At 41.3% G+C, this 19,336-nt stretch overlaps 1 protein-coding gene across 1 annotated transcript in view; it reads left to right on the forward strand.

Annotated features, from left to right (window-relative positions):
• The window catches only part of LOC132586117 (protein argonaute-3), a 60,505-nt gene that overhangs the window by 17,653 nt on the left and 23,516 nt on the right, over positions 1-19,336 (forward strand). The window contains exons 3-6 of the mRNA XM_060258067.1: positions 5,839-5,959; positions 8,009-8,217; positions 11,337-11,473; positions 18,094-18,228. Coding sequence (XP_060114050.1) covers positions 5,839-5,959; positions 8,009-8,217; positions 11,337-11,473; positions 18,094-18,228 — 602 coding nt within the window. The remainder of the gene's footprint in view (positions 1-5,838; positions 5,960-8,008; positions 8,218-11,336; positions 11,474-18,093; positions 18,229-19,336) is intronic.

Here is a 19,336-nt window from a genome sequence, read left to right on the forward strand (position 1 = left end):
ACCTTTAGAGAGCTGATCTTTTGAAAGGGTGGGGGTTATTTATATCTATCCTGCAAGTGTGGGTGAAAAGCATTTAATTACTGATGGGTGGGAGTGAGTGTCTGGGCCAGGAGAGAAAAAGAGGGTGTTTGCAGAAAAAGGGGCCCTCAGGCAGCCTACCAAATCCTAATCCCTTAAAGCGGCATTCCTGTGCACATTCATTCAGGCACAAGCACCATTAAACTCCATGCAGCTTAGTTCTGAGTAAGCATGTACAAGACAAAGCTACATGTTAAGTCTAGCTCTCACATTTATTTCCCGCTCTCCTTGCCACCGTTCATAGCTTTCCTTTCCTTTTTCTGGCATCACCCTTTCCTTTATCATGCCTTTTCTGTTTCCCCAAAAACACAATTTTAAAATTGTAAGCGTTACATGGAATGTTCTTTGCCTTGCATTGATCTACAAAGGATCGTTGATAATGATGATACATGAATAAATATGTAAATAAATGCATTGATAAGTATTAATATTTGTGCTGGAGTGCATGAATTAGGCATTTCTTAGCAGTTTGGCTGACAGCCATCCCACACAGGGGTCTCATTAAATGTGTCCCTCAGATTTGTTTTCAATGCATAAATATACCTACATAACCTGGAGTGCCGTTTTTTATGTCCTTATTTTTTAATTGTCTGCTTGTTTTGAGTCATTTTGACACCGCCAGTGCTTCCAGGGTCCTCTCCTGGGTTAGCTCTCTCTTTCAGCTGCTTGTTCCTTCACAGAAGGGGACTTCACTTTTTGTGTGGCTGTTCAGGCATTCTAGAATGCCCTCCTCCAGGAAGTGCAAAGGGCCACTATATCACCCTCCTCCAGATAAGGCTATTCTTATTATGTGGACACTTTGTAGTTAATTTCATGAAGAGGATATTATTTTGAGAGAATGTTACACAGCTGTATGTTGTCTAGTTTTCTTTGTTTGATTGCCTGTTGCCTTCAGGTAAAGCTTTTTTGTAAGCTGCCTTCATTTGCCACGGCTCTGGGAAAGACAGTATATTAGTATTCCAGAAAGAGAGCATTTTACTGTTGATGTGCATGGGATTGGGTGTGGTAGTGGAATAAAGGTTTAGACAATATGGTAAATGATATTTTATTTAGGCTTATAGTTCATCTTATCCTAAAGACTCCAAATGAGTAGTATTAGATGCAAGACAGCAAATGGGTCTTTTTCAATGACATTTTAAGACTCAGTTATTTATTTAAAATATTTATATCCCAGCTCTCAGTAGCAATAGGTTAGAACAATGAGTAAGCTGAAACGAGCATTTATATTGCAAGGTACAGATGTGTGTATCCCAATTGTAATGGGAACAGGATAGGCAGGGCCACAAGGTAGACTCAAGAAGCTAGCCCAGTAGGACTGAGATAGGTTGGTGGCAAGGAATCAGTACACCATTGGTCTTGCACCTTACATGTATTACAAATGGTAAGTTCAGAGAATTGGTGACTGGTGTACTTCAGGAGCAAGATAACAAGTCAGACAGATTTGTTCTGCAGTATTGATAGTATTTTGCTCTCTTGGTTCTAGCTGCAGTTCCACCTTCATAAAATTCGGATCATCCCCCATGTCATATGGCGCATTTGTCTAAAGTCAGGGTTGCCAGTCTATCATGCTCTCTATTCTCACAGGTTAGTGGCACAAGTAAAGAGCTTACCCTCTGCAAGACAAATGGCTCTAGGTGGCTTGAATAAGAAAGCTTAGGTTGTACTTATCTCCCCACTGCCTTCCTCCTTACATTTTTATAAGTCTTCATAACAAACTCTGAGCAACTGACATTAAAATATGTAAGTAAACAGAATAAGCAATGCACCATATACTGCATATGAACAAATAATTCATTTAGGACTGCATTGTATTAATTCATTTATTGCAATACCAGATGTGATTTTTAACTATGGTCTTCAAGGTATTTTTTCAGATTATTTTATTTACATTGTAAGGCAGCTTGAATTCCATAAAATAGAAAGGCAGCTAATAAATAAATATAAAAAATAATACTCTAGTTTTAAAAACTAACTCTTTGAACTAAATAAAATCACTTTTTGATTGGCAGTCTCTAGGGAACTCACTTAATTTTGTTGTGGAATAAACTTTTGTGTGGACTTTATGACTTGTACTTTGTCCTCAGTGCTTAGTGCTGTAAGACTCCTTGCTTTAGCTACTACAGTGGAATGCTTATCTAAAGATTTCCTTTCTTTTAATAAAGGTAAAGGTGCAAATGCCAGTCGTTTTCGACTCGGGTGACATTGCATTACGACGTTTTCACAACAGACTTTTAGCAGGGTGGTTTGCCATTGCTTTCCCCAGTCCTCTACACTTTACCCCCAGCAAGCTGGGTACTCATTTTACCAACCTCGGAAGGATGGAAGACTGAGTCAACCTTGAGCTGGCTACCTGAATCCAGCTTCTGCTGGGATTGAACTCAGGTTGTGAGCAGAGAGCTTGGACTGCAGTACTCTTTCTTACAGTGCCATCCTAAGAGCACTTTCCTGGGAGTAAGCCCCATTGAATAGACCTTGGAAGAATTCAGAGTAGATCTACTTAGGATTGCTCTCTTAGTGTTCAATATGTGAAAAGTTTTGTTGGGGAATTTTGATTATGTACATGCAGATTTAGTTTAAAAAAGAAGCTGTGATCCATTTGTAATGGATAAAAAAATGCCTTGTTAGATACTTTATGTCTAACAGGCAAAATAATATATCTAGACATGTGAAAGCTTAGAAATAAAAAAGGGAAATTTCAGGGGAGGAATTTCTATTTTCTACTTTGACAAAAGGATGAGGGATCATGGACTGTAGTACTGTGTATAGTACTGTATTTCTATAATAATGGTCCTACCATGTCATTTATGCATTGTTTAATGTATTCTTTTAATGCATATGCTTCATTTCAGCTGTTCAGAGTTCTGCAACACACATCCTATTACTGTTTATTGAATGTCCCATCCTATTGATTATATTGACTTACACTGTGTAATTTTCCTTGAGTTTCAATGAGAAAGGTGGATTATAGACAATGTAAATACATTAAATGATTGGGAGCACTGGTTCAAATATGTAGTGTAATTTTTTTTATGTAAAACAATCTACACTGTGTCAAACTCATTTGTTATGAGGGCCGAATCTGACATAAATGAGACCTTGTCGGGCTGGGCCATGTCGGGCCTGGCCATGTGTGTATCTATTTATGATTAGGTAGCAGAGAGATAAATTTTATAAAGGACCCAGACAAACACAAAGATTTTTTTAAACTTAAAATGTGCTTAAAACATAAGCACTCGTTGATCTTAAAGATGCTTTCTTTGTATCTCTCCCATGTGATCCAGGGAACTGGGCAAAGGAAGTTCTGGCTCTTCCCTTCCTTCCCCAGGGGACCAGGAGGGGGAGGAGCCTCAGCCAATAAAAGGAAGAGAGGCTTGGCTCTGTAGTTTTGCTGTATGATGGAGAAAGCCTGACAAAGTAAGATCTCCCTTCCCACCTGTGAGAGGAGTCTCAGCCAATGGGGGGGAAAAGGCTTTGATCTGTAGCTCCTGTGTAATTGAGCAAGCCTGGCAAAGCAGGCTGTTATGCAGAAGGAAGCAAGAGAAAGGGAGAAGGAAGCAAACAACAGCCAGTTGCTTGAGGGCCTGATAGGAGCCCTCCGGGGACCTAATTCGTCCCCCAGGCTGCATATTTGACATGCCTGATCTACAGCATTAAGGCAGGTATGGAGGATGAGACAGTTGTGCAAAGGAAGGGTTAACCATCATGTGGCCCAAGTCTCACTCCCTGAAAGGGAGCTTTATAGACTGAGATATGAAAAAGGACATATATGTTTCAAGGCAAGTATGGCGGGTGCGACCGTTGTGCAGAGGAGGGGTTTAACTATCATGAGGCCCAAGTCTAACACTCTCTCCTAAGATTGCTATTGGCTAGTTTAAAAGGTCCAGGTCTGCTTGAATTAGACTCTTGAGACAGCTGCGACTCACAGCAGTGCAGGATGCTGCTGCAAGCAGAAATGTGCAACTTCCAGAAATGTTAAATCCATGGGGGAGAAATGTTTATAGAGAAAAATTAAAATTTATGCAATAACCATCTCAACTAAGCATCTTTTAGTGCCTTAACATAAAAGTTATAATCTAGCATGTACAAATGTACTGTTTAGCGCATTTATATAATTTAAAAGTGTGTTCCTTGGTTTTCTACAAGCAAAATTCCCAATGAGGGAACTGCAAATTGATGCAGTGTTGCGCTAGCTTTGCATATGTGTCTTGGTTTTGGGTCTGTGGATTTCATAACAGAAAATAAAGTTGGAAGTAGAAAACAAATTTTGTAGCAAGCAAGTCTTTATAACTTTTAAAACACTGTGATTATAACATATTGTAGATATTATTATAGATATTACAGATGAAACTAGGGCTTTTATTTTTATTTTATTTATTTGGTAAATTTATATTCTGCCCTTTCCCAGATGGGCTCTTGGATCAGGAGTTCAGTTCTGGCTGGCTTGCTGTTGGAGGGTGTGACCTAATATACAAATGAGTTCCTGCTGGACTTTTTCTACAAAAAAAGCCCTGGAACTAAACATATCCTTAAACAGGTGGGCAGCTGTGTAAGTCAGTAGTAGAACAAAAAATGAGTCCAGTAGCACCTTAAAGACCATCATAATTTCGCAGAGTATAAACTTTCAGGAACCAAAAACTCACTTCATTTTTATTTGTATCTGACAAAGTTCCATCAGCCCTTATATCCTGGTTAGAAAGTGGGAGAAGTGTTACAAAGAAGGGCTAGTTGGAATCAGGTTGTAGAGGCACAATGCAAAACAATCAGTTTGATTAGAAGAAGGAAAGTAGGTATAGAGGTCTGAAATGGAGAAACAAGTGGGGGAATATTTTAATCTTCCAGAACATTCCATTGCGGACTTAAGAACTGAGTTCTTCTGCAGAGAAGCTTTAAAGGGATATTATGCTGCATCCTGATCCCACCTGGCTTACCTTCTGACCTGGATATAAGGCCTGATAGATCTCCATTCTCATTTGTCTCTGTGCTTTGAATCTCAAAAGCTCATACTGTTTTGTTGGATTCCAGTACTGTTCATATTCTTAAATATGTGGCATATATATACTGTATATGCAGGAATTATTATCTAGTGCTGTAGATTGTAGAAATCTTCATTCTACATATTCTGATTGCTTTTCACACATCCAAAAGAGAAAATATTTCATAGGACTTTCTTGAGTACTCCCAAAAATTTCAGCTTTTTCCTTTAGTAGCTTGGGTGGGGGGGCGGGAACTAGGACCAAAAACATTTTGGTTTTGTGTGTGTGTTTCCGGTGCAAGCCTCATATCTGTAGTTGTGAAGCCATTGAACCTAGCTTCTGTCATAATGTTACAGTTACTCACATGGATCTTATGCCTTGTAGTAGCAAAACGTACTCACTGGTTTATGTAAATACTCCATAGAGCTGAATAAGACCAGGGAGAAAATGTTGGAAGGCTGTGGGGCACTGTGTCTCTCCTAGTGTTTAAACACAGCAAGTTGTGAGTCGTTTTGGCTTCTCTCTTCAAAGCTATCTTTGGCTTTGAGGAGAAAGCAGTGGCCATTATGTTCCATCCTACTGTGCATAGTCATTCAGGCTTTGCTGTTGTCATTTAGTTTAGCACCTTTTGGATAACTGCTTGTGCCTGGCTGAACTAGGTGACTTTAAATGTATCATCTAAGGCAGGAAGTAGTCTAAAACTTGTGACAGGTGTATGTACCTTACCGATGGTCTTCCTTAATGGCACACTGTTTAAATGCAAATGCTCTCTTTTTTATTTCCCTAGAGAGGTGGTGGATTCAATGGTGCAGCATTTTAAAGTAACAATATTTGGGGACCGTAGACCAGTTTATGATGGTAAAAGAAGCCTTTACACAGCCAATCCACTCCCCGTGGCAACTACTGGGGTAAGGTATCTTGTCTTTCCTTTAGCTCTGATTTTGTAAGCAAATAAAGTGCTGATTTTTTAAAACCACTCGTTACTGGAATTGCTGGGGTCTCCTCTCTTTTGGGGAGATTAGCAGAGGCAGGCCAGAGGTAGAGCTGTTTTGAAGTGGGGTTCTCTCACCAATAATATGGAGGCCCAGTATCAGAAAGAAGACTCCAGATTTAAAATAGTTTAAAATGTTTACTTAGGAAAATATTTAGGAATACCATCACACATAAGCAACCAAAATGCACACAATCTGGAGGCTAGGAAAATAGGAGTGAGGAATAGAGACTTTCAGGGATTGTTACAGAGGTGATATTACCTGTCCAGATGTGCAGAAGTCCATGTAGACTTTGAAGATGGGGATGTGCATGGCCAGCGTGACATGTCAAAGAGGCCCGTTACTTAGAGTAGCAGGGGTACAACCTATCCTGGCACACACAGGCTGCACTGAGTTGTTATTTGCTCTCAGGTTATATAACATTTGGTGGGTCCCACCCACCCTCCTGGACCCTCCTGGAATGTGATTGAGTTAACTATCATTGATGGACTTTCCTGAGTATTTTGAACAGATTCCTACTTTAAAGCAGAAGGTAAAAATGTGTTCCTAATGGCAGTCAGGGAGGGCCATAATGGTTTAGTGTTTGAGATTAATTTTACCTCTGTACTCTGAAGGAGGAGGCAGGAAAGAGAAAGGGTTTGCGCAAAGGATCTGCACATTAGCATAGGGCAATGCAATAGGTACCAGGAAGGGGTATTAGAAACAGGAGAGGATTAGGTAGCAGTTGCCAGTCAGGATTTAAGATATGCAGATACTGTACCTGGATAGAACCCATAGTCTCCTTTGCACTCCATTGTAGGAGTGGGGGAAAGACAGGAGACTGGAATTAGTCTTAAGGACGCTATTTTGCAACCTTATCCAAAGACCCGTTAGACGTCTGGATAAGTTTTCTGGCCTAAGCAGAGTGTTTTCACTTGGCCTGTTTTGTAGGATCTCTGTTTCAGGTACAATTGTGGGGATCCCATAAGGTATTGGGGTGCTTCCACAATCAGGCAGCACCTCCCAGCAAAAGGCTTTTTTCTAGGCAGTCTAAAATCCATACTTCAAATGTTGGATGGTATGTGATTTCTGCTTATGGAATATGGATTTCTGCTTGTGGAATCTGGAATCTCTGCCTTCCCCCGTCAGCCCACTGCCTCACCCCTCCCAAAATATTTGCTGAGTGTGGGTCAGGGGACCATCAGAAGTAAAATAAAGCATGGAACAGGGAGCAGGAATTGGGTAAAATTTTCCTCCTCAGTGGATAGTTGATGGGATCTAACCCTAACTTTTTTTTAATAGAGAATTACTAGCTACTCATGTTGTGCCGTCACTGTGAAATGTGCTTCAGAGCGAAAGCAGAAAAGACAAGTCCCTAACTGAGGGCCCTTACAATCTAAATTTTAACAAGGATGTCACAAAGGGAGAGTTGAGCGTAACTTAAGATAAATGTGCACAATACAATCATTTTTTGTTTTAGCGTGAGGGTTATGGCAAACAATCTGAACATCAGCATGTAAAATTAAGTTGGGAGGTAATAAATAAATATGACAAGGTATTGAGAAGAGGGTAATGAATTTTACAGCTTGAAGAAACCTGTGAAAGATTTTATGGAGAGACCAACAGACAGTCCCCTTCTGTGGCCAGCCTTCCAGTTTGTAACTTCCATCTGGTGTGGTTGGCCACACAACATGCAATGGGAAACTAGGTGCATCTTCTTCGCCCCATAGCAGATATTGAGTGTGCATGTTCTTTCTGTTTTAACCAAGTTCCTTGAAGTCATGCTGAATTCAAGAAGCAGGATCTTTTTGGTGTGGTATTTCGGACTCTACTTGGGGTTCAGAACGTCATTAGGACCATGTGGTGGATTTGAGTCTGCTTTAAATCAGTTGCTGAATATTTTGGTCAGGAAAGAAAAGGGCAACATCCATAGTATAGTCATGTGGCTCACTTCTGGTTTCTGGTTTCTCCTCTCCTTCCCAACAGGTAGATTTGGATGTTACATTGCCAGGAGAAGGAGGCAAAGATCGTCCCTTCAAGGTGTCAATAAAATTTGTTTCGCGCGTGAGCTGGCACTTGCTGCATGAGGTACTGACAGGACGGACCTTGCCTGAACCTCTGGAACTGGACAAACCAATTAGCACTAACCCTGTGCACGCTGTTGATGTGGTGCTACGACACCTGCCCTCCATGAAGTATGTTCCCTGTTAAGCTCTGAACTATTCTAAACTTTTATCTTCTTTTAGGATTTTTGTAAGGAAGAAAAGCTGCACAACTTGTGCTACAGATATGGTGGAAAGCTACTCCCTTGTGTCTGATGGACACAGTGTGTTCCTTCATATGTACAAGGATCTGGAAATCCATGGGTTAATTGGAAAGCTTTGCCACAATGAGGTCAGTCAGGAGAGATCAAGGGCAATTAGATGTTTGTGCAGTTTTGGCAGGGGGCAGCTAATAGGTTAATGGGCACAAAGAATAGTAAAATGATACCAGACACACTGGCAGTGCCTTGCTTGCCTAGCATGCTAATGCTTTGCCAAAAAGGTACCGAATTTTATTATACAGCTGGTATTTTATTGCAACCTTCCATTTATATATGCTATTAGAAAGCTTCTCCCCCCCCACTTGCTAGGGTTCTCAAAACAAGTAAAATTAAGCTGTTCATCCTTTACCTTGAGAGTTCCAGAAATTTGAGGAAACTTCTTTGATATATGTTGCCCTTTATTTGGGAAGAAGTATCTGAAGAAGTGAGCAGTGACTAATGAAAGCTCATGCCCTACCATTAATTTTGTTAGTCTTTAAGGTGCTACTGGAGTCTTAATTTTTTCTACTGCTACAGACAGACTAATGCAGCTACCCATCTTGATCTTCCTTTATTTGGGGTCACTGTCACTTCCCTGTTAAGTGGTGAAATAAAAAAGTAACTTCTCTCTCAGACCTATAAGAAGGTTAAAACTTCAAGCTGAGTAGTGTAGTCTAATGGATATTTGGCTTAGCTGTGAACCGGGAAGGTCCCCTTACCTCTGCCATGATTCATGAGGAGGCAAGTCCCTCAGCCTCCTCACAGTGTTTTGTGGATAATGTTGATAATGCTGCCTTCCTACAGATTTCTTAGCATTATTCATAGGATGTATATCTGGGCCCAATTATTACTATGTTCTACTCTAGCCTGTGTGTCTGCAGGATGGTGTAATGAGGCCACCCACAAAGTAGGCATTTTGCATACTTGGGGGATTCCTCAGATATGCAGGAAATACCAATTGGTTAAAAAGAAAAAAAAAACTTTCAGAAGACTGATGAGGCTTTGAATATACTCATTATTCTCCAGGGAGTTCAGAATGTTGAGGACAGTTGAACAAGGTGGAGGTTGGGGGTGGATGGGGGAGTTAAGTGGCCTGGGATATCTTATAAAATGCTCAGGGGAGGGTTAATTAAGAATGAACTCTGCTATGTAGTTTCAGCGGGCAGCTGTGCTGGTCTGCAGTAGAATAGTTGAATCTGAGTCCAGTAGCATTTTAGAGAACAACAAGATTTTCGGAATATAAGCTTTTAAGAATCAAATCTGGCAAAGGGAGCATTGAATCTCAAGAGCTTATACCCCAGAAATCTTGCTTACCCCTAAGATGCTGCTAGACTCGAATCTAACTGCTGTATGATGTAATAAGGATTCTTATCCCATTGAAGTCCATGGATGTTCATGTAGGTGTAGGGAGAGAATTAACTGGAGTTTGAAAGGAAGTTGCTTCCTGCGGTATTAACTCCACTGATTGAAAGCCTCAAAGAAAACAGTAGTCCTTGATAGATTATGAGGATCTGTAGAGGGGGGAGATGTGCTTGTGAAAAGGAACTTAGAGTCAGGACTCAACCCCACCAACCCCAGTTCTTCAGTACAACAGGAAGGGGATAGGTAAAAACATTTCTCCACTGCATTGTGCTTCTCAGTTTAAGGATTCATGAGCAACTGTCTGCTCAGCAGTCAGTAGTTTAGGTCAGTTCTGCTGGACTTCTGAAATTTACAAGTAGGTGGGTAAGAAGAGGAGGATAAGAGACTGGATTTATACCCCACTCTTCACTTGGAGTCTCAGAGCGGCTTACAATCTTCTTTTCCTTTCCCTCCCCACAACAGACACCCTGTGAGGTAGGTGGGGGCTGAGAGAGCTCTTTTGAGAACTGCTTTTGAGAGAACAGCTCTGAGAGAACTTGTGAATTCCTCAAGGTCGCACCAGCAGGTGCATGTGGAGGTATGGGGACTCAAAGCAATTCTTCTAGAGTCTATGTTTCTAACCACTGCACCAAATTGACAGGTAGGAATCAGTGAGCAAGGAGGTAGATTGGAATCCGGAATTGACATGTAGGTGGGTCAGTATCAATTTTGTGCTGCTGTGTAAATGTAGAAGATGAAGAAGAAGATATTGGATTTATATCCCGCCCTCCACTCCGAAGAGTCTCAGAGCGGCTCACAACCTCCTTTACCTTCCCCCACAACAGACACCCTGTGAGGTGGGTGGGGCTGGAGAGGGCTCTCCCAGCAGCTGCCCTTTCAAGAGAGCCAGTTTGGTGTAGTGGTTAAGTGCGCGGACTCTTATCTGGGAGAACCAGGTTTGATTCCTCACTCCTCCACTTGCACCTGCTAGCATGGCCTTGGGTCAGCCATAGCTCTGGCAGAGGTTGTCCTTGAAAGGGCAGCTGCTGTGAGAGCCCTCTCCAGCCCCACCCACCTCACAGGGTGTCTGTTGTGGGGGAGGAAGGGAAAGGAGATTGTGAGCCGCTCTGAGACTCTTCGAAGTGGAGGGTGGGATATAAATCCAATATCTTCTTCTTCATCTTCTTCAAGGACAACCTCTGCCAGAGCTATGGCTGACCCAAGGCCATGCCAGCAGGTGCAAATGGAGGAGTGGGGAATCAAACCTGGTTCTCCCAGATAAGAGTCCGCGCACTTAACCACTACACCAAACTGGCTATATGTGTAGTTTTCCAGTTGATTTTCCTCAGGGACTCCCAGTTTATATGTAGGTGCATATGCATTTATGTGAAATGTTGAAATAATTTTCAGAGTAGCTGAACCCAAAGAGTATTTCAGTCTGTTTTTAAATAACTTCCAAACATCTAATTATGCTAGAAATCTTGCAAAGAAGAGTTTGTGTCACTTTTATTCAATATTTTTTTACTAGGAATTCAGTCTGACTAGATAAAGCACAGATGAATTTAATAGCTTTGCAAAGAAAACCTCTGGTTTATTGCTTCTGCTTTTTTTCTTGGTTGACAGTTATCTCAATGGACAGCCGTAGTATAACTTGATGTCTTCTTCATATAGATACACACCTGTAGGGCGCTCATTTTTCTCTGCTCCAGAAGGATATGACCACCCTTTGGGAGGCGGCCGGGAAGTATGGTTTGGATTTCATCAGTCTGTTCGGCCTGCTATGTGGAAAATGATGCTGAATATTGATGGTGAGAATCTGGCAAAAAATGTTTCCCGTGAAAATGATGGGTTGGATCCAGTGGAAGGAATTTTCTATCATGGGGCTTTCCCACCATCCCATCCCAAATGGTTCCCCTAAATGCTGCTCCAGGAGGATCACAGAATCATAGAGTTGGAAGGGACCTCTAGGGTCATCTAGTCCAACCCGCTGCCCAATGCAGGATGAGGTGAATTTGCAGTAGAAGTAGAGATTCACAACAAATCCCCCCATTTCTGTCTGTAGTCTACTTCTGGATCAGATATGGTAATTGCATTATAATATGAAATATTGTGTATTTACACTACTGGTTTTGTTGTCTGCCACTTGATTATCCAGAATGCTCCACTGACAAGAATTGCCCAGAGGACAAGTTTTTCCCTTTCATCCACCATACCCTTGAATCTTCAGGTGCATGCATAGCTGACCATATTCATAAGCTCTGGACTTATGATAGCTGGTGCTGCCAGTTGACCTCTTCCTTCAGTATCTTCTTTCCCCTCCAGCTGCCTCAAGCTCTGTCATGAGCCAGCAGTGCTGAATGGCTGCTGGCAGCTGCACCACTTACCTGCTGCATAGGATGGCTCTATGGCTTAGAGAGAAGGGAAAGGTCCTCCAAGGCATGTGGAGTTGTTTCCATGGTGTTCCTAATGGGGTAGGGTGCAGTCACTCCAGATTTCTTTGGGTAGTGGACAGGGCAGAATAATATGCTTGAGTATCTGACACATTTGATTAATCGGCAACCCCCATTCCCATTCCCCATGAGTGCCAGAGATCAAAGCTTTCCCCTTATAGTGTGTGTTCAGTTTGGTTTATAGCTAAACCTATCTTACCTCAATGTGGAAATTATTATGTATATGTAAATAGGAGGTCTACTTACATCCTTTTGAATTGCAAACCATATGAAGTGTAGGGTGGGGATGGGGAATTAGAATTTTGCACTTTTGTAAACTACAATCTGTACTCACCCAGTTGCCTTAAATTGAGCTTAATCAGGAGCAGACTAGCTTGCATTATGTACTTTTATATACTTTATGTGATATACTGACTTGCATATCCAATTTGTAAACTAAATATGGCTTTAATAATGAAGTCACAACTATTCTGTGTTAGGTGTTCCTGAGTATGCTATAAAAATCTTTTTGTAAAACCAGACTAAGATCCGTCTAATCTAGAATAAAAATTCAGGAGACACTAAGTGTTCTATGATTAGACCATGGTCTCTGTTTTCTCCCCCACTCTATTTTTCCATGCTAAGGTATATGCATATATGGTGGGTCATTTAAAGGATTATTCTTAAGATTTTCTGATGCTTGCTTTTTGCCAAAAATGTGTCATTCTTGCAGTAACATTCAAATGCAAATTATGCATTAGAATACATGTTTTAACATACTGTGGTAAATAGGTCTATCAGTAGCAATTAGCTATGATGGCAGAATGAAAACTCTGTGTTCAAAGCAGAGTTTTGAATCCTGATTGCTGAATAGCAACAACAGGGGAAAGCATTTGCCTTCTCACCCTCTTTGTGAGCGTTTGTGAACTTCCCAGAGCATTTAGATGACTACTGCTGAACTAAATAGACCTTTGGTCTGATCCAGCAAGGGTCCTCTTATGTTCATATACAGTGGTGCCTCCTATAACTCTATAGAAACAGAATACTGTGTGAAATAGTGCTGCAGGAGATATCTGTAACACTGTTCTAATGGAGACATATTTTCAGCATTGTCATTACTTTTCTCTGTATGCATGGAGTTGGCTGAGGAATCCTCTTTGACCTGGACTTGTGAGGATTTATCTTAAAGCATACCCACCCCCCACTTAAGGAAGTCTCACGAGGCCTGTATGCCCTGGCCACCTTCGCAATAGGATAAGCAGCTTCTGTCTTCTGCTCAAGGTCAGGGCAGTTAGGGTAGGCAGTGATAGATTGCTGTTTGGCTGTCCTGGCATAACTCTGTCCAGGTCCCCTTTGACCCTGGTGTGGAGGAACCCATAACTCTGTTCCTCTAGCTGATTAGCCAGTCCTGGAATTGCCCCATGAGTTTCCATGAGGCATGGTTGCCCAGGACTCAGATATTGTATTTTTCAATATTTTTATACCTGTGTTGGAGAGTACTATTACAGAAGATATTACTGTATCATGCAGGCATGCTTTTTCTGTTTAGCTACTAGCTGGCCATACAGTGGCACAGCTAGAATGGGAAAAGGAGGGCTGTTTGAAGTCATATCTAATATTCCTCATAGAGTACAGTATCGGAACTAAAATATCCTCAAAAATACAAGTGTGATCTTTGCAGCTTCACCAATTAATTCATGGGTTGACAAGTGAGTCCCAGTTTGAAAGTGTGTCTAAGTTGTGTCTACCTTGTTGCTTGTCATGAACCAGTTGAATGTGATGTTCTGGAGGGTATCTGAAAGGCAAAGTAAAGCTCAGTAAAAGGGGTCTGCACTTCTGTGTCTTGCACTTGATGCCTGAGTGCAGAGTGTTGCGTGCCTGCACTAGTCAGTGTGATGTCTCCTGGAAGCCTCTCTTCAGTGTCCTGGCCAAAATAATGTTTGTTGTGCAGCCATGACACGCTGAGCTTCCTTGTGTGGGTATAGTTTGCCTCTGATTCTGTGATGAAACTAGAAAAGTATCTGCAACTGCCGAGACACATTTGTGACATTTTGGAGATGGAACAGGTAGTGGTCCTGCTAAAATGATTTATCCGTCACAAGCAGTGTTGCCTCTAAGCTGAGTTAGTGTGAGCTAGCTCACAGTTTTAGCCTCCAGCTCACACATTTTTGTCTTAGCTCAGGAAAAATGGCCCAAGCGCAACCTAATTTATGCGTAGCTCACAACTTTAATGCCAGTAGCTCACAAAGTAGAATTTTTGCTCCCAAGACTCCTTGGCTTTGAGGGGGTATTGGTTACAAGTAAACCCTTAGTCACTGTGAGCACCATACATATGCTATGCAATCCTCTTCTGTGTCCAGTTTGTGGTACAGGTTTTTGCATTGACCTTCTGAAGTAGAACCTACTTAAACTAGTACTACAACACAAAGTGTCCCATTAAGATTAATATTGTTATTTCAACTGTGGTAATGCCAGTGTGGTGTAGTGGTTAGAGTGCTGGACTAGGATCTAGGAGATCCAGTTTCAAATCCTGCTGTGCCATGGAAGCTTGCTGGATGACCCTGGGTCAGTCATATACTTTCAGCCAAGCCTACTATACAAGGTGGTTGTGAAGATAAAATGAAAGTGAGGAAAACAACGTAAGCTGCTTTGTATCATGATTGGGGAGAAAAGCTGGCTGTTAATGAAGTAAATAGAATCAAAGAGCATTATAGGAAAATAGGTGACTATTGTATGCTAATTTGGGAAGGTGCCATCTAGCACACTTTTATCCAGCTCATCTTCCAAGGCACTCAGGGTCACATGCATTGCTTTCACTTCCCCTCACAGTAACCCTGTGAGGCAGGTTAGGTTGAGAGAGAGTTACCCATCGACCCAAGGTCGTCCAGTGGCTGAATGGATATTTGAACCTGAGTCTCCCAGTGCTAGTCTGCCGTTCTGACTGCACACTATGCTGCTGCTGTTGCTAATCGTAGTCCTGTCTTCAGATATGTAGGAATACCAACCAAATCTCACTGAAATAGTTTTGGAGTGAATCACGAATATGGGTCACCAAATTTGGCATGATGAGAGAAGGGTGTTTTAATATGGAAATTGCTTCTTACGTTCTTGTTTTAAAGAATGAGCTCCTCCTCCCTTTATCTCTGATCTAAAAACTGCTTGTGCATAATCTTCTTGTTAAAGGTTTAAAGGCTACAAGCAACAGATCACATCTTATGTGGAAATGCCCGTGTAAGCAACACACATAAGTGTTCAGAGTTTGGCCATGGACTAAATAGTTCACTCTGAAATCTAGCGAACCTTATTGTCACCTTTCGAGTGCGATGTACTTAATAAGTCAGTTCTCGTTGGGTTACCATAGTGAAAAACTGAATCAGGTTGAGTTTTCGCTTGTATGTTGGATGTGTATGTAAGCTATTTGTGTTCATTCCGTTAATTGACATCTGTAGGTGTCAGCCAGTGTGTGTCATGTGAAGTTGGCGGGCTGCTGGTGGTGACGCACGTCTGAAGAATGTTTTGTTGTATTTGTAAAGGGACGTTCTGTGTTCGGTGCATTTGAGGCCTGGGAACCTCAGAAATGCCTTGTTAACTGTTTCATGGTTTAGTAGTTCTGCTGTGCAGAAAGCATTCTTAAGCATATTGCTGTTTTTGCTTTGTGTTTTTGCTTCTGCAGAGGCAGAAGCAAAATGAATCCTTGCTTAAAGCCGTTACATTTAGCAACGCATCAAATGACCATTATTTGAGCACATCTAACTCTGCTGTGCAGGATAGATTCAGGTAGCCATGTTGGTCTGAAGCAGCAAAATAAAGCTCAAGTCCTATTCTGAGTATAAGCTTTCACGTGCATGCAAAACACAGAATAAAACTTAAAGGTGCCATTGGACTCAAACTTTATTCTGTGCAGTAAAATTACAGTTTTTAAAATATAAGGAAATGTTTTGCTCGCTACATGGCGAATGTCTCCACAAATTTCAAGGCACTTGGTAAAGTGTTTTTAAATAACTGGAATAATGGAAAGATTGTACACTTCCTTTTTTTGCTCCTGGAGTCTGAACTAGTTTTGATTTATATTGTTAGGTTATATTGTACTTTATTGTACAGGCTCAGAAGCAGTGGCTTACAGTAGGGTATTTTTTTAAAACATTGGTAGTTCTGTTTGAGCAGACTTGCAGCCACAGCCTAAGTAATTAAAGAGTGGGTAGAAGTTAAAACATCCCTATTTAGCCATAAAACATTCTGGGAGTTCTTAGGCCTGTCAATCTTTCTTTCTGATCTACCTCACATGGTTGTTATGTGTGGATAAAAGGGAAAACATTTTATGCTGCTCTGAGCTCCTGGAGAAGGGGCAGGATAAACATGTCTCAAATAAATGACTTATGGATTAAAAGTCAAAGGTAGTAAAAAAGCAAGCTTTATGAACATAAAATTGATTAAAAGAAACACAACACCATCCATACCAGGCCATGTATAACTACAGCTGTAAAACTGCTGAAGATGTCTTTTAAATTATCAAGCCAGAGATGGCTTCAGCAACTCTGCCGCAATCTCTTCTGGCAGTTTTCTTTTACTTGGGAGTTCATGCAGATGTGCACAACTGTTTAAAATACTGTTTGTTAGAAATAGAAAGCTTGTGCCAGCACACTGAAATGTGCCTGCATGTGCAGCAGCATCATTTCACAGCTGTGCCCAGGTGTTTCCAGTGTCGAGAGAGAGAATTTGCAGAGACATTAGCTTGATGCAGTGTTTGCAAGCAGTTTTTTGCTGAGCCTCTTAGAATGAGGCCATTCTCTTTAAAAAAAAATCTGCTTTTAATAGCTCAACTTCCCTGCCTCTTTAATGATATATCTAGAGAAGCCTGTTCTTCCTATACTTGTGTTGATGTGTTTAATGGTGATACAGTCCAGGTGTGGTAGGTAAATATGTAACAGGGTCTTTTGATAGCAATTTTTAAAAATTTTCTGTATCAGAAGATTCATTGTGTTGCCTGTCTGTTCACATTGAGTTTGAACCACATTGATATGTTCCACTAAGAGCAGTGCTTCAAGGAATCTTCCACTGATGCAAGAGGCTTTCTGCCAGCAGAAGGCTCTTTGTACAGGTGTGAAGTGCCACTGTTAGCGGAACAAGCTTCATAGGATCTGTGGAACTTCTCTCCACCCCCCTTCCAGGAGGGATGTGTTTTGTATTTTGAGTTTAAATTTTGTGCATTCTGATTTTAATGGCTTGGGGGGGGGGAGGTTGTATTTGAAATATAATTGTTAGAGTCTTTGAAGGTCATCGAGCAGAAAAGCAGGACGGGAACTTTTCAGTAAATACAAAAATTGGATAGTAATTTCTAGTAAAGGATTGGTAATATTGGTTCATGATATAATCTGTGAAATGTAGGCTCTTTGAGGCCTCTACGTGCATCATGTGTTTTTTTTTTTGTTTAGACGGTCATGTATGAAATATGCATGCACCCCACTACTCCTCAGAGAAGTTTGTAGCCTTCATCTGACAAAAGAGGCTGTTCCCTCTGTGGAAGAGCCACAAACTGGAGGAAGGCATCAAACTTTGTTAAAGGTACAGGTTACTGTGTAAAGTATTCTCTAACTACATAAATTAGGCAACCTCTCTTGGTTCATGAAGGGAAAGATTGCCTTCTGTGGTGTGGTCCATTATATATGTTCAAGGCCAGCACTATCCTCTGAAATTGTGTAGATCAGGAAAAGCAGAAACAAGTACACAGTGAAAACACTTGCTGGGGAAAAACATACCAAGGCAGTCTTTCATATTCTCGGTGTATGAATATTCATGAACTTTCACAGTAAGATACTTATAAAATTGGATTGTGTTTATGTCTGTCTGTCTGCATGGGAGCATCCAGTCTGGGGGAGAGCATTGAAAACCCTTGCGCAGAACTATTCTTTGTATGACCTGCTTTAGCCTTTTCCAAAACAGTTGTTTCAATTGTTTGAGGAAGAGCATCCATATCCTTAATAGGTTTGTTTTCTCTTTAGTTTCTGCCACTGCCTTCTACAAAGCACAACCTGTAATTCAGTTCATGTGTGAAGTTCTTGATATTCACAACATTGATGAACAGCCACGACCTCTGACTGATTCTCACCGGGTAAAATTCACCAAAGAGATAAAGGGTAAGTGGGGAAATGGAACCCTGGTCTCTGTGGATTTTCCGGGGTAGCTTCAAGATTCTCACTGGTACCTTTGATAAATTCTCTCCTATGCATTCTTTAAAAATACGCGTTCTTTAAAAATACATGGCATAATCTACTTGCCATCCACACGCTATTCCATATGTGTGTGATGATGCAGAATCTGCAGTTCCATCCTTGTAGCGCATGCAGGGAAACCTTTACTCCTATGACTTTGTGGACTTGAACACTGCACATCAAAAACAAGCAAAAAAACTCTGTAGAGAGAGGCATCTCCTATGATGTGCTTTTGTCTCATGACATCTACTCATGTTATAACATTAAATTTCAACATTGTTTCTCATCACAAATGAATGGTAGTTAAAAGTGCTGCCAAGAACCTTCAGGTGACAGCCAGCTTATGATGACCCCATAGGGTTTTCAAGGCAGCAGATGAACAGAGATGGGTTTCCTCTGTGTAGCAACTCTAGTCTTTGGTCTCCCATCTGAATACCAACCAGAGCAAACCTTGCTTAACTTCTGACATCTAACAAGATTAGCCTAGTTTGAGCCATCCAGGTCAGGATAACCAATGGATGTTCCTTGCCAAAAATCCCTCTGTATGCAAACAAACAATTGCATTGATAAGAGCAGTCACATAAATTGGGTGAAGGCTAAGGTAAGGTGTCACCTCCTCTCTGTGACTAACTTGAGCATCCTGTGACTGCAGTGGGGATAGGTGGGGAAGGCAACCATTGGCTTGTTCTGGCATGGCTGTCTGTGACTCGTTCCCTTTCAAGTTTCCTTTGCAGCTTATATGAAGAAGATGGCAAAGCTATTTTGTGGCACTTAGTAGGATGCAAATACACATACACTTTGATTCAGGGCATCATTTCTGTGTTTCCTATTCCATCAGTGCTAAAAGGGCTTCCTCCTGAGTTATCAGTTGTCAGTCAAGACTAAGCAGGAATATAATAGAGTCATTGTTTCCTGTGGTATATGCCCTTTTGTTCCTGTTGCCAAAGGCTTTTTTCAGCCTGTCTGACCAAGCAAAGTAGTGGGTGTCCTGCCCTCATTAGTGGACATTAAGTGAGCCTTATTGGTGGACAGC

This window comes from Heteronotia binoei, chromosome 17 (assembly GCF_032191835.1).
Source record: "Heteronotia binoei isolate CCM8104 ecotype False Entrance Well chromosome 17, APGP_CSIRO_Hbin_v1, whole genome shotgun sequence".
Classification (NCBI taxonomy): Eukaryota; Metazoa; Chordata; class Lepidosauria; order Squamata; family Gekkonidae; genus Heteronotia; species Heteronotia binoei.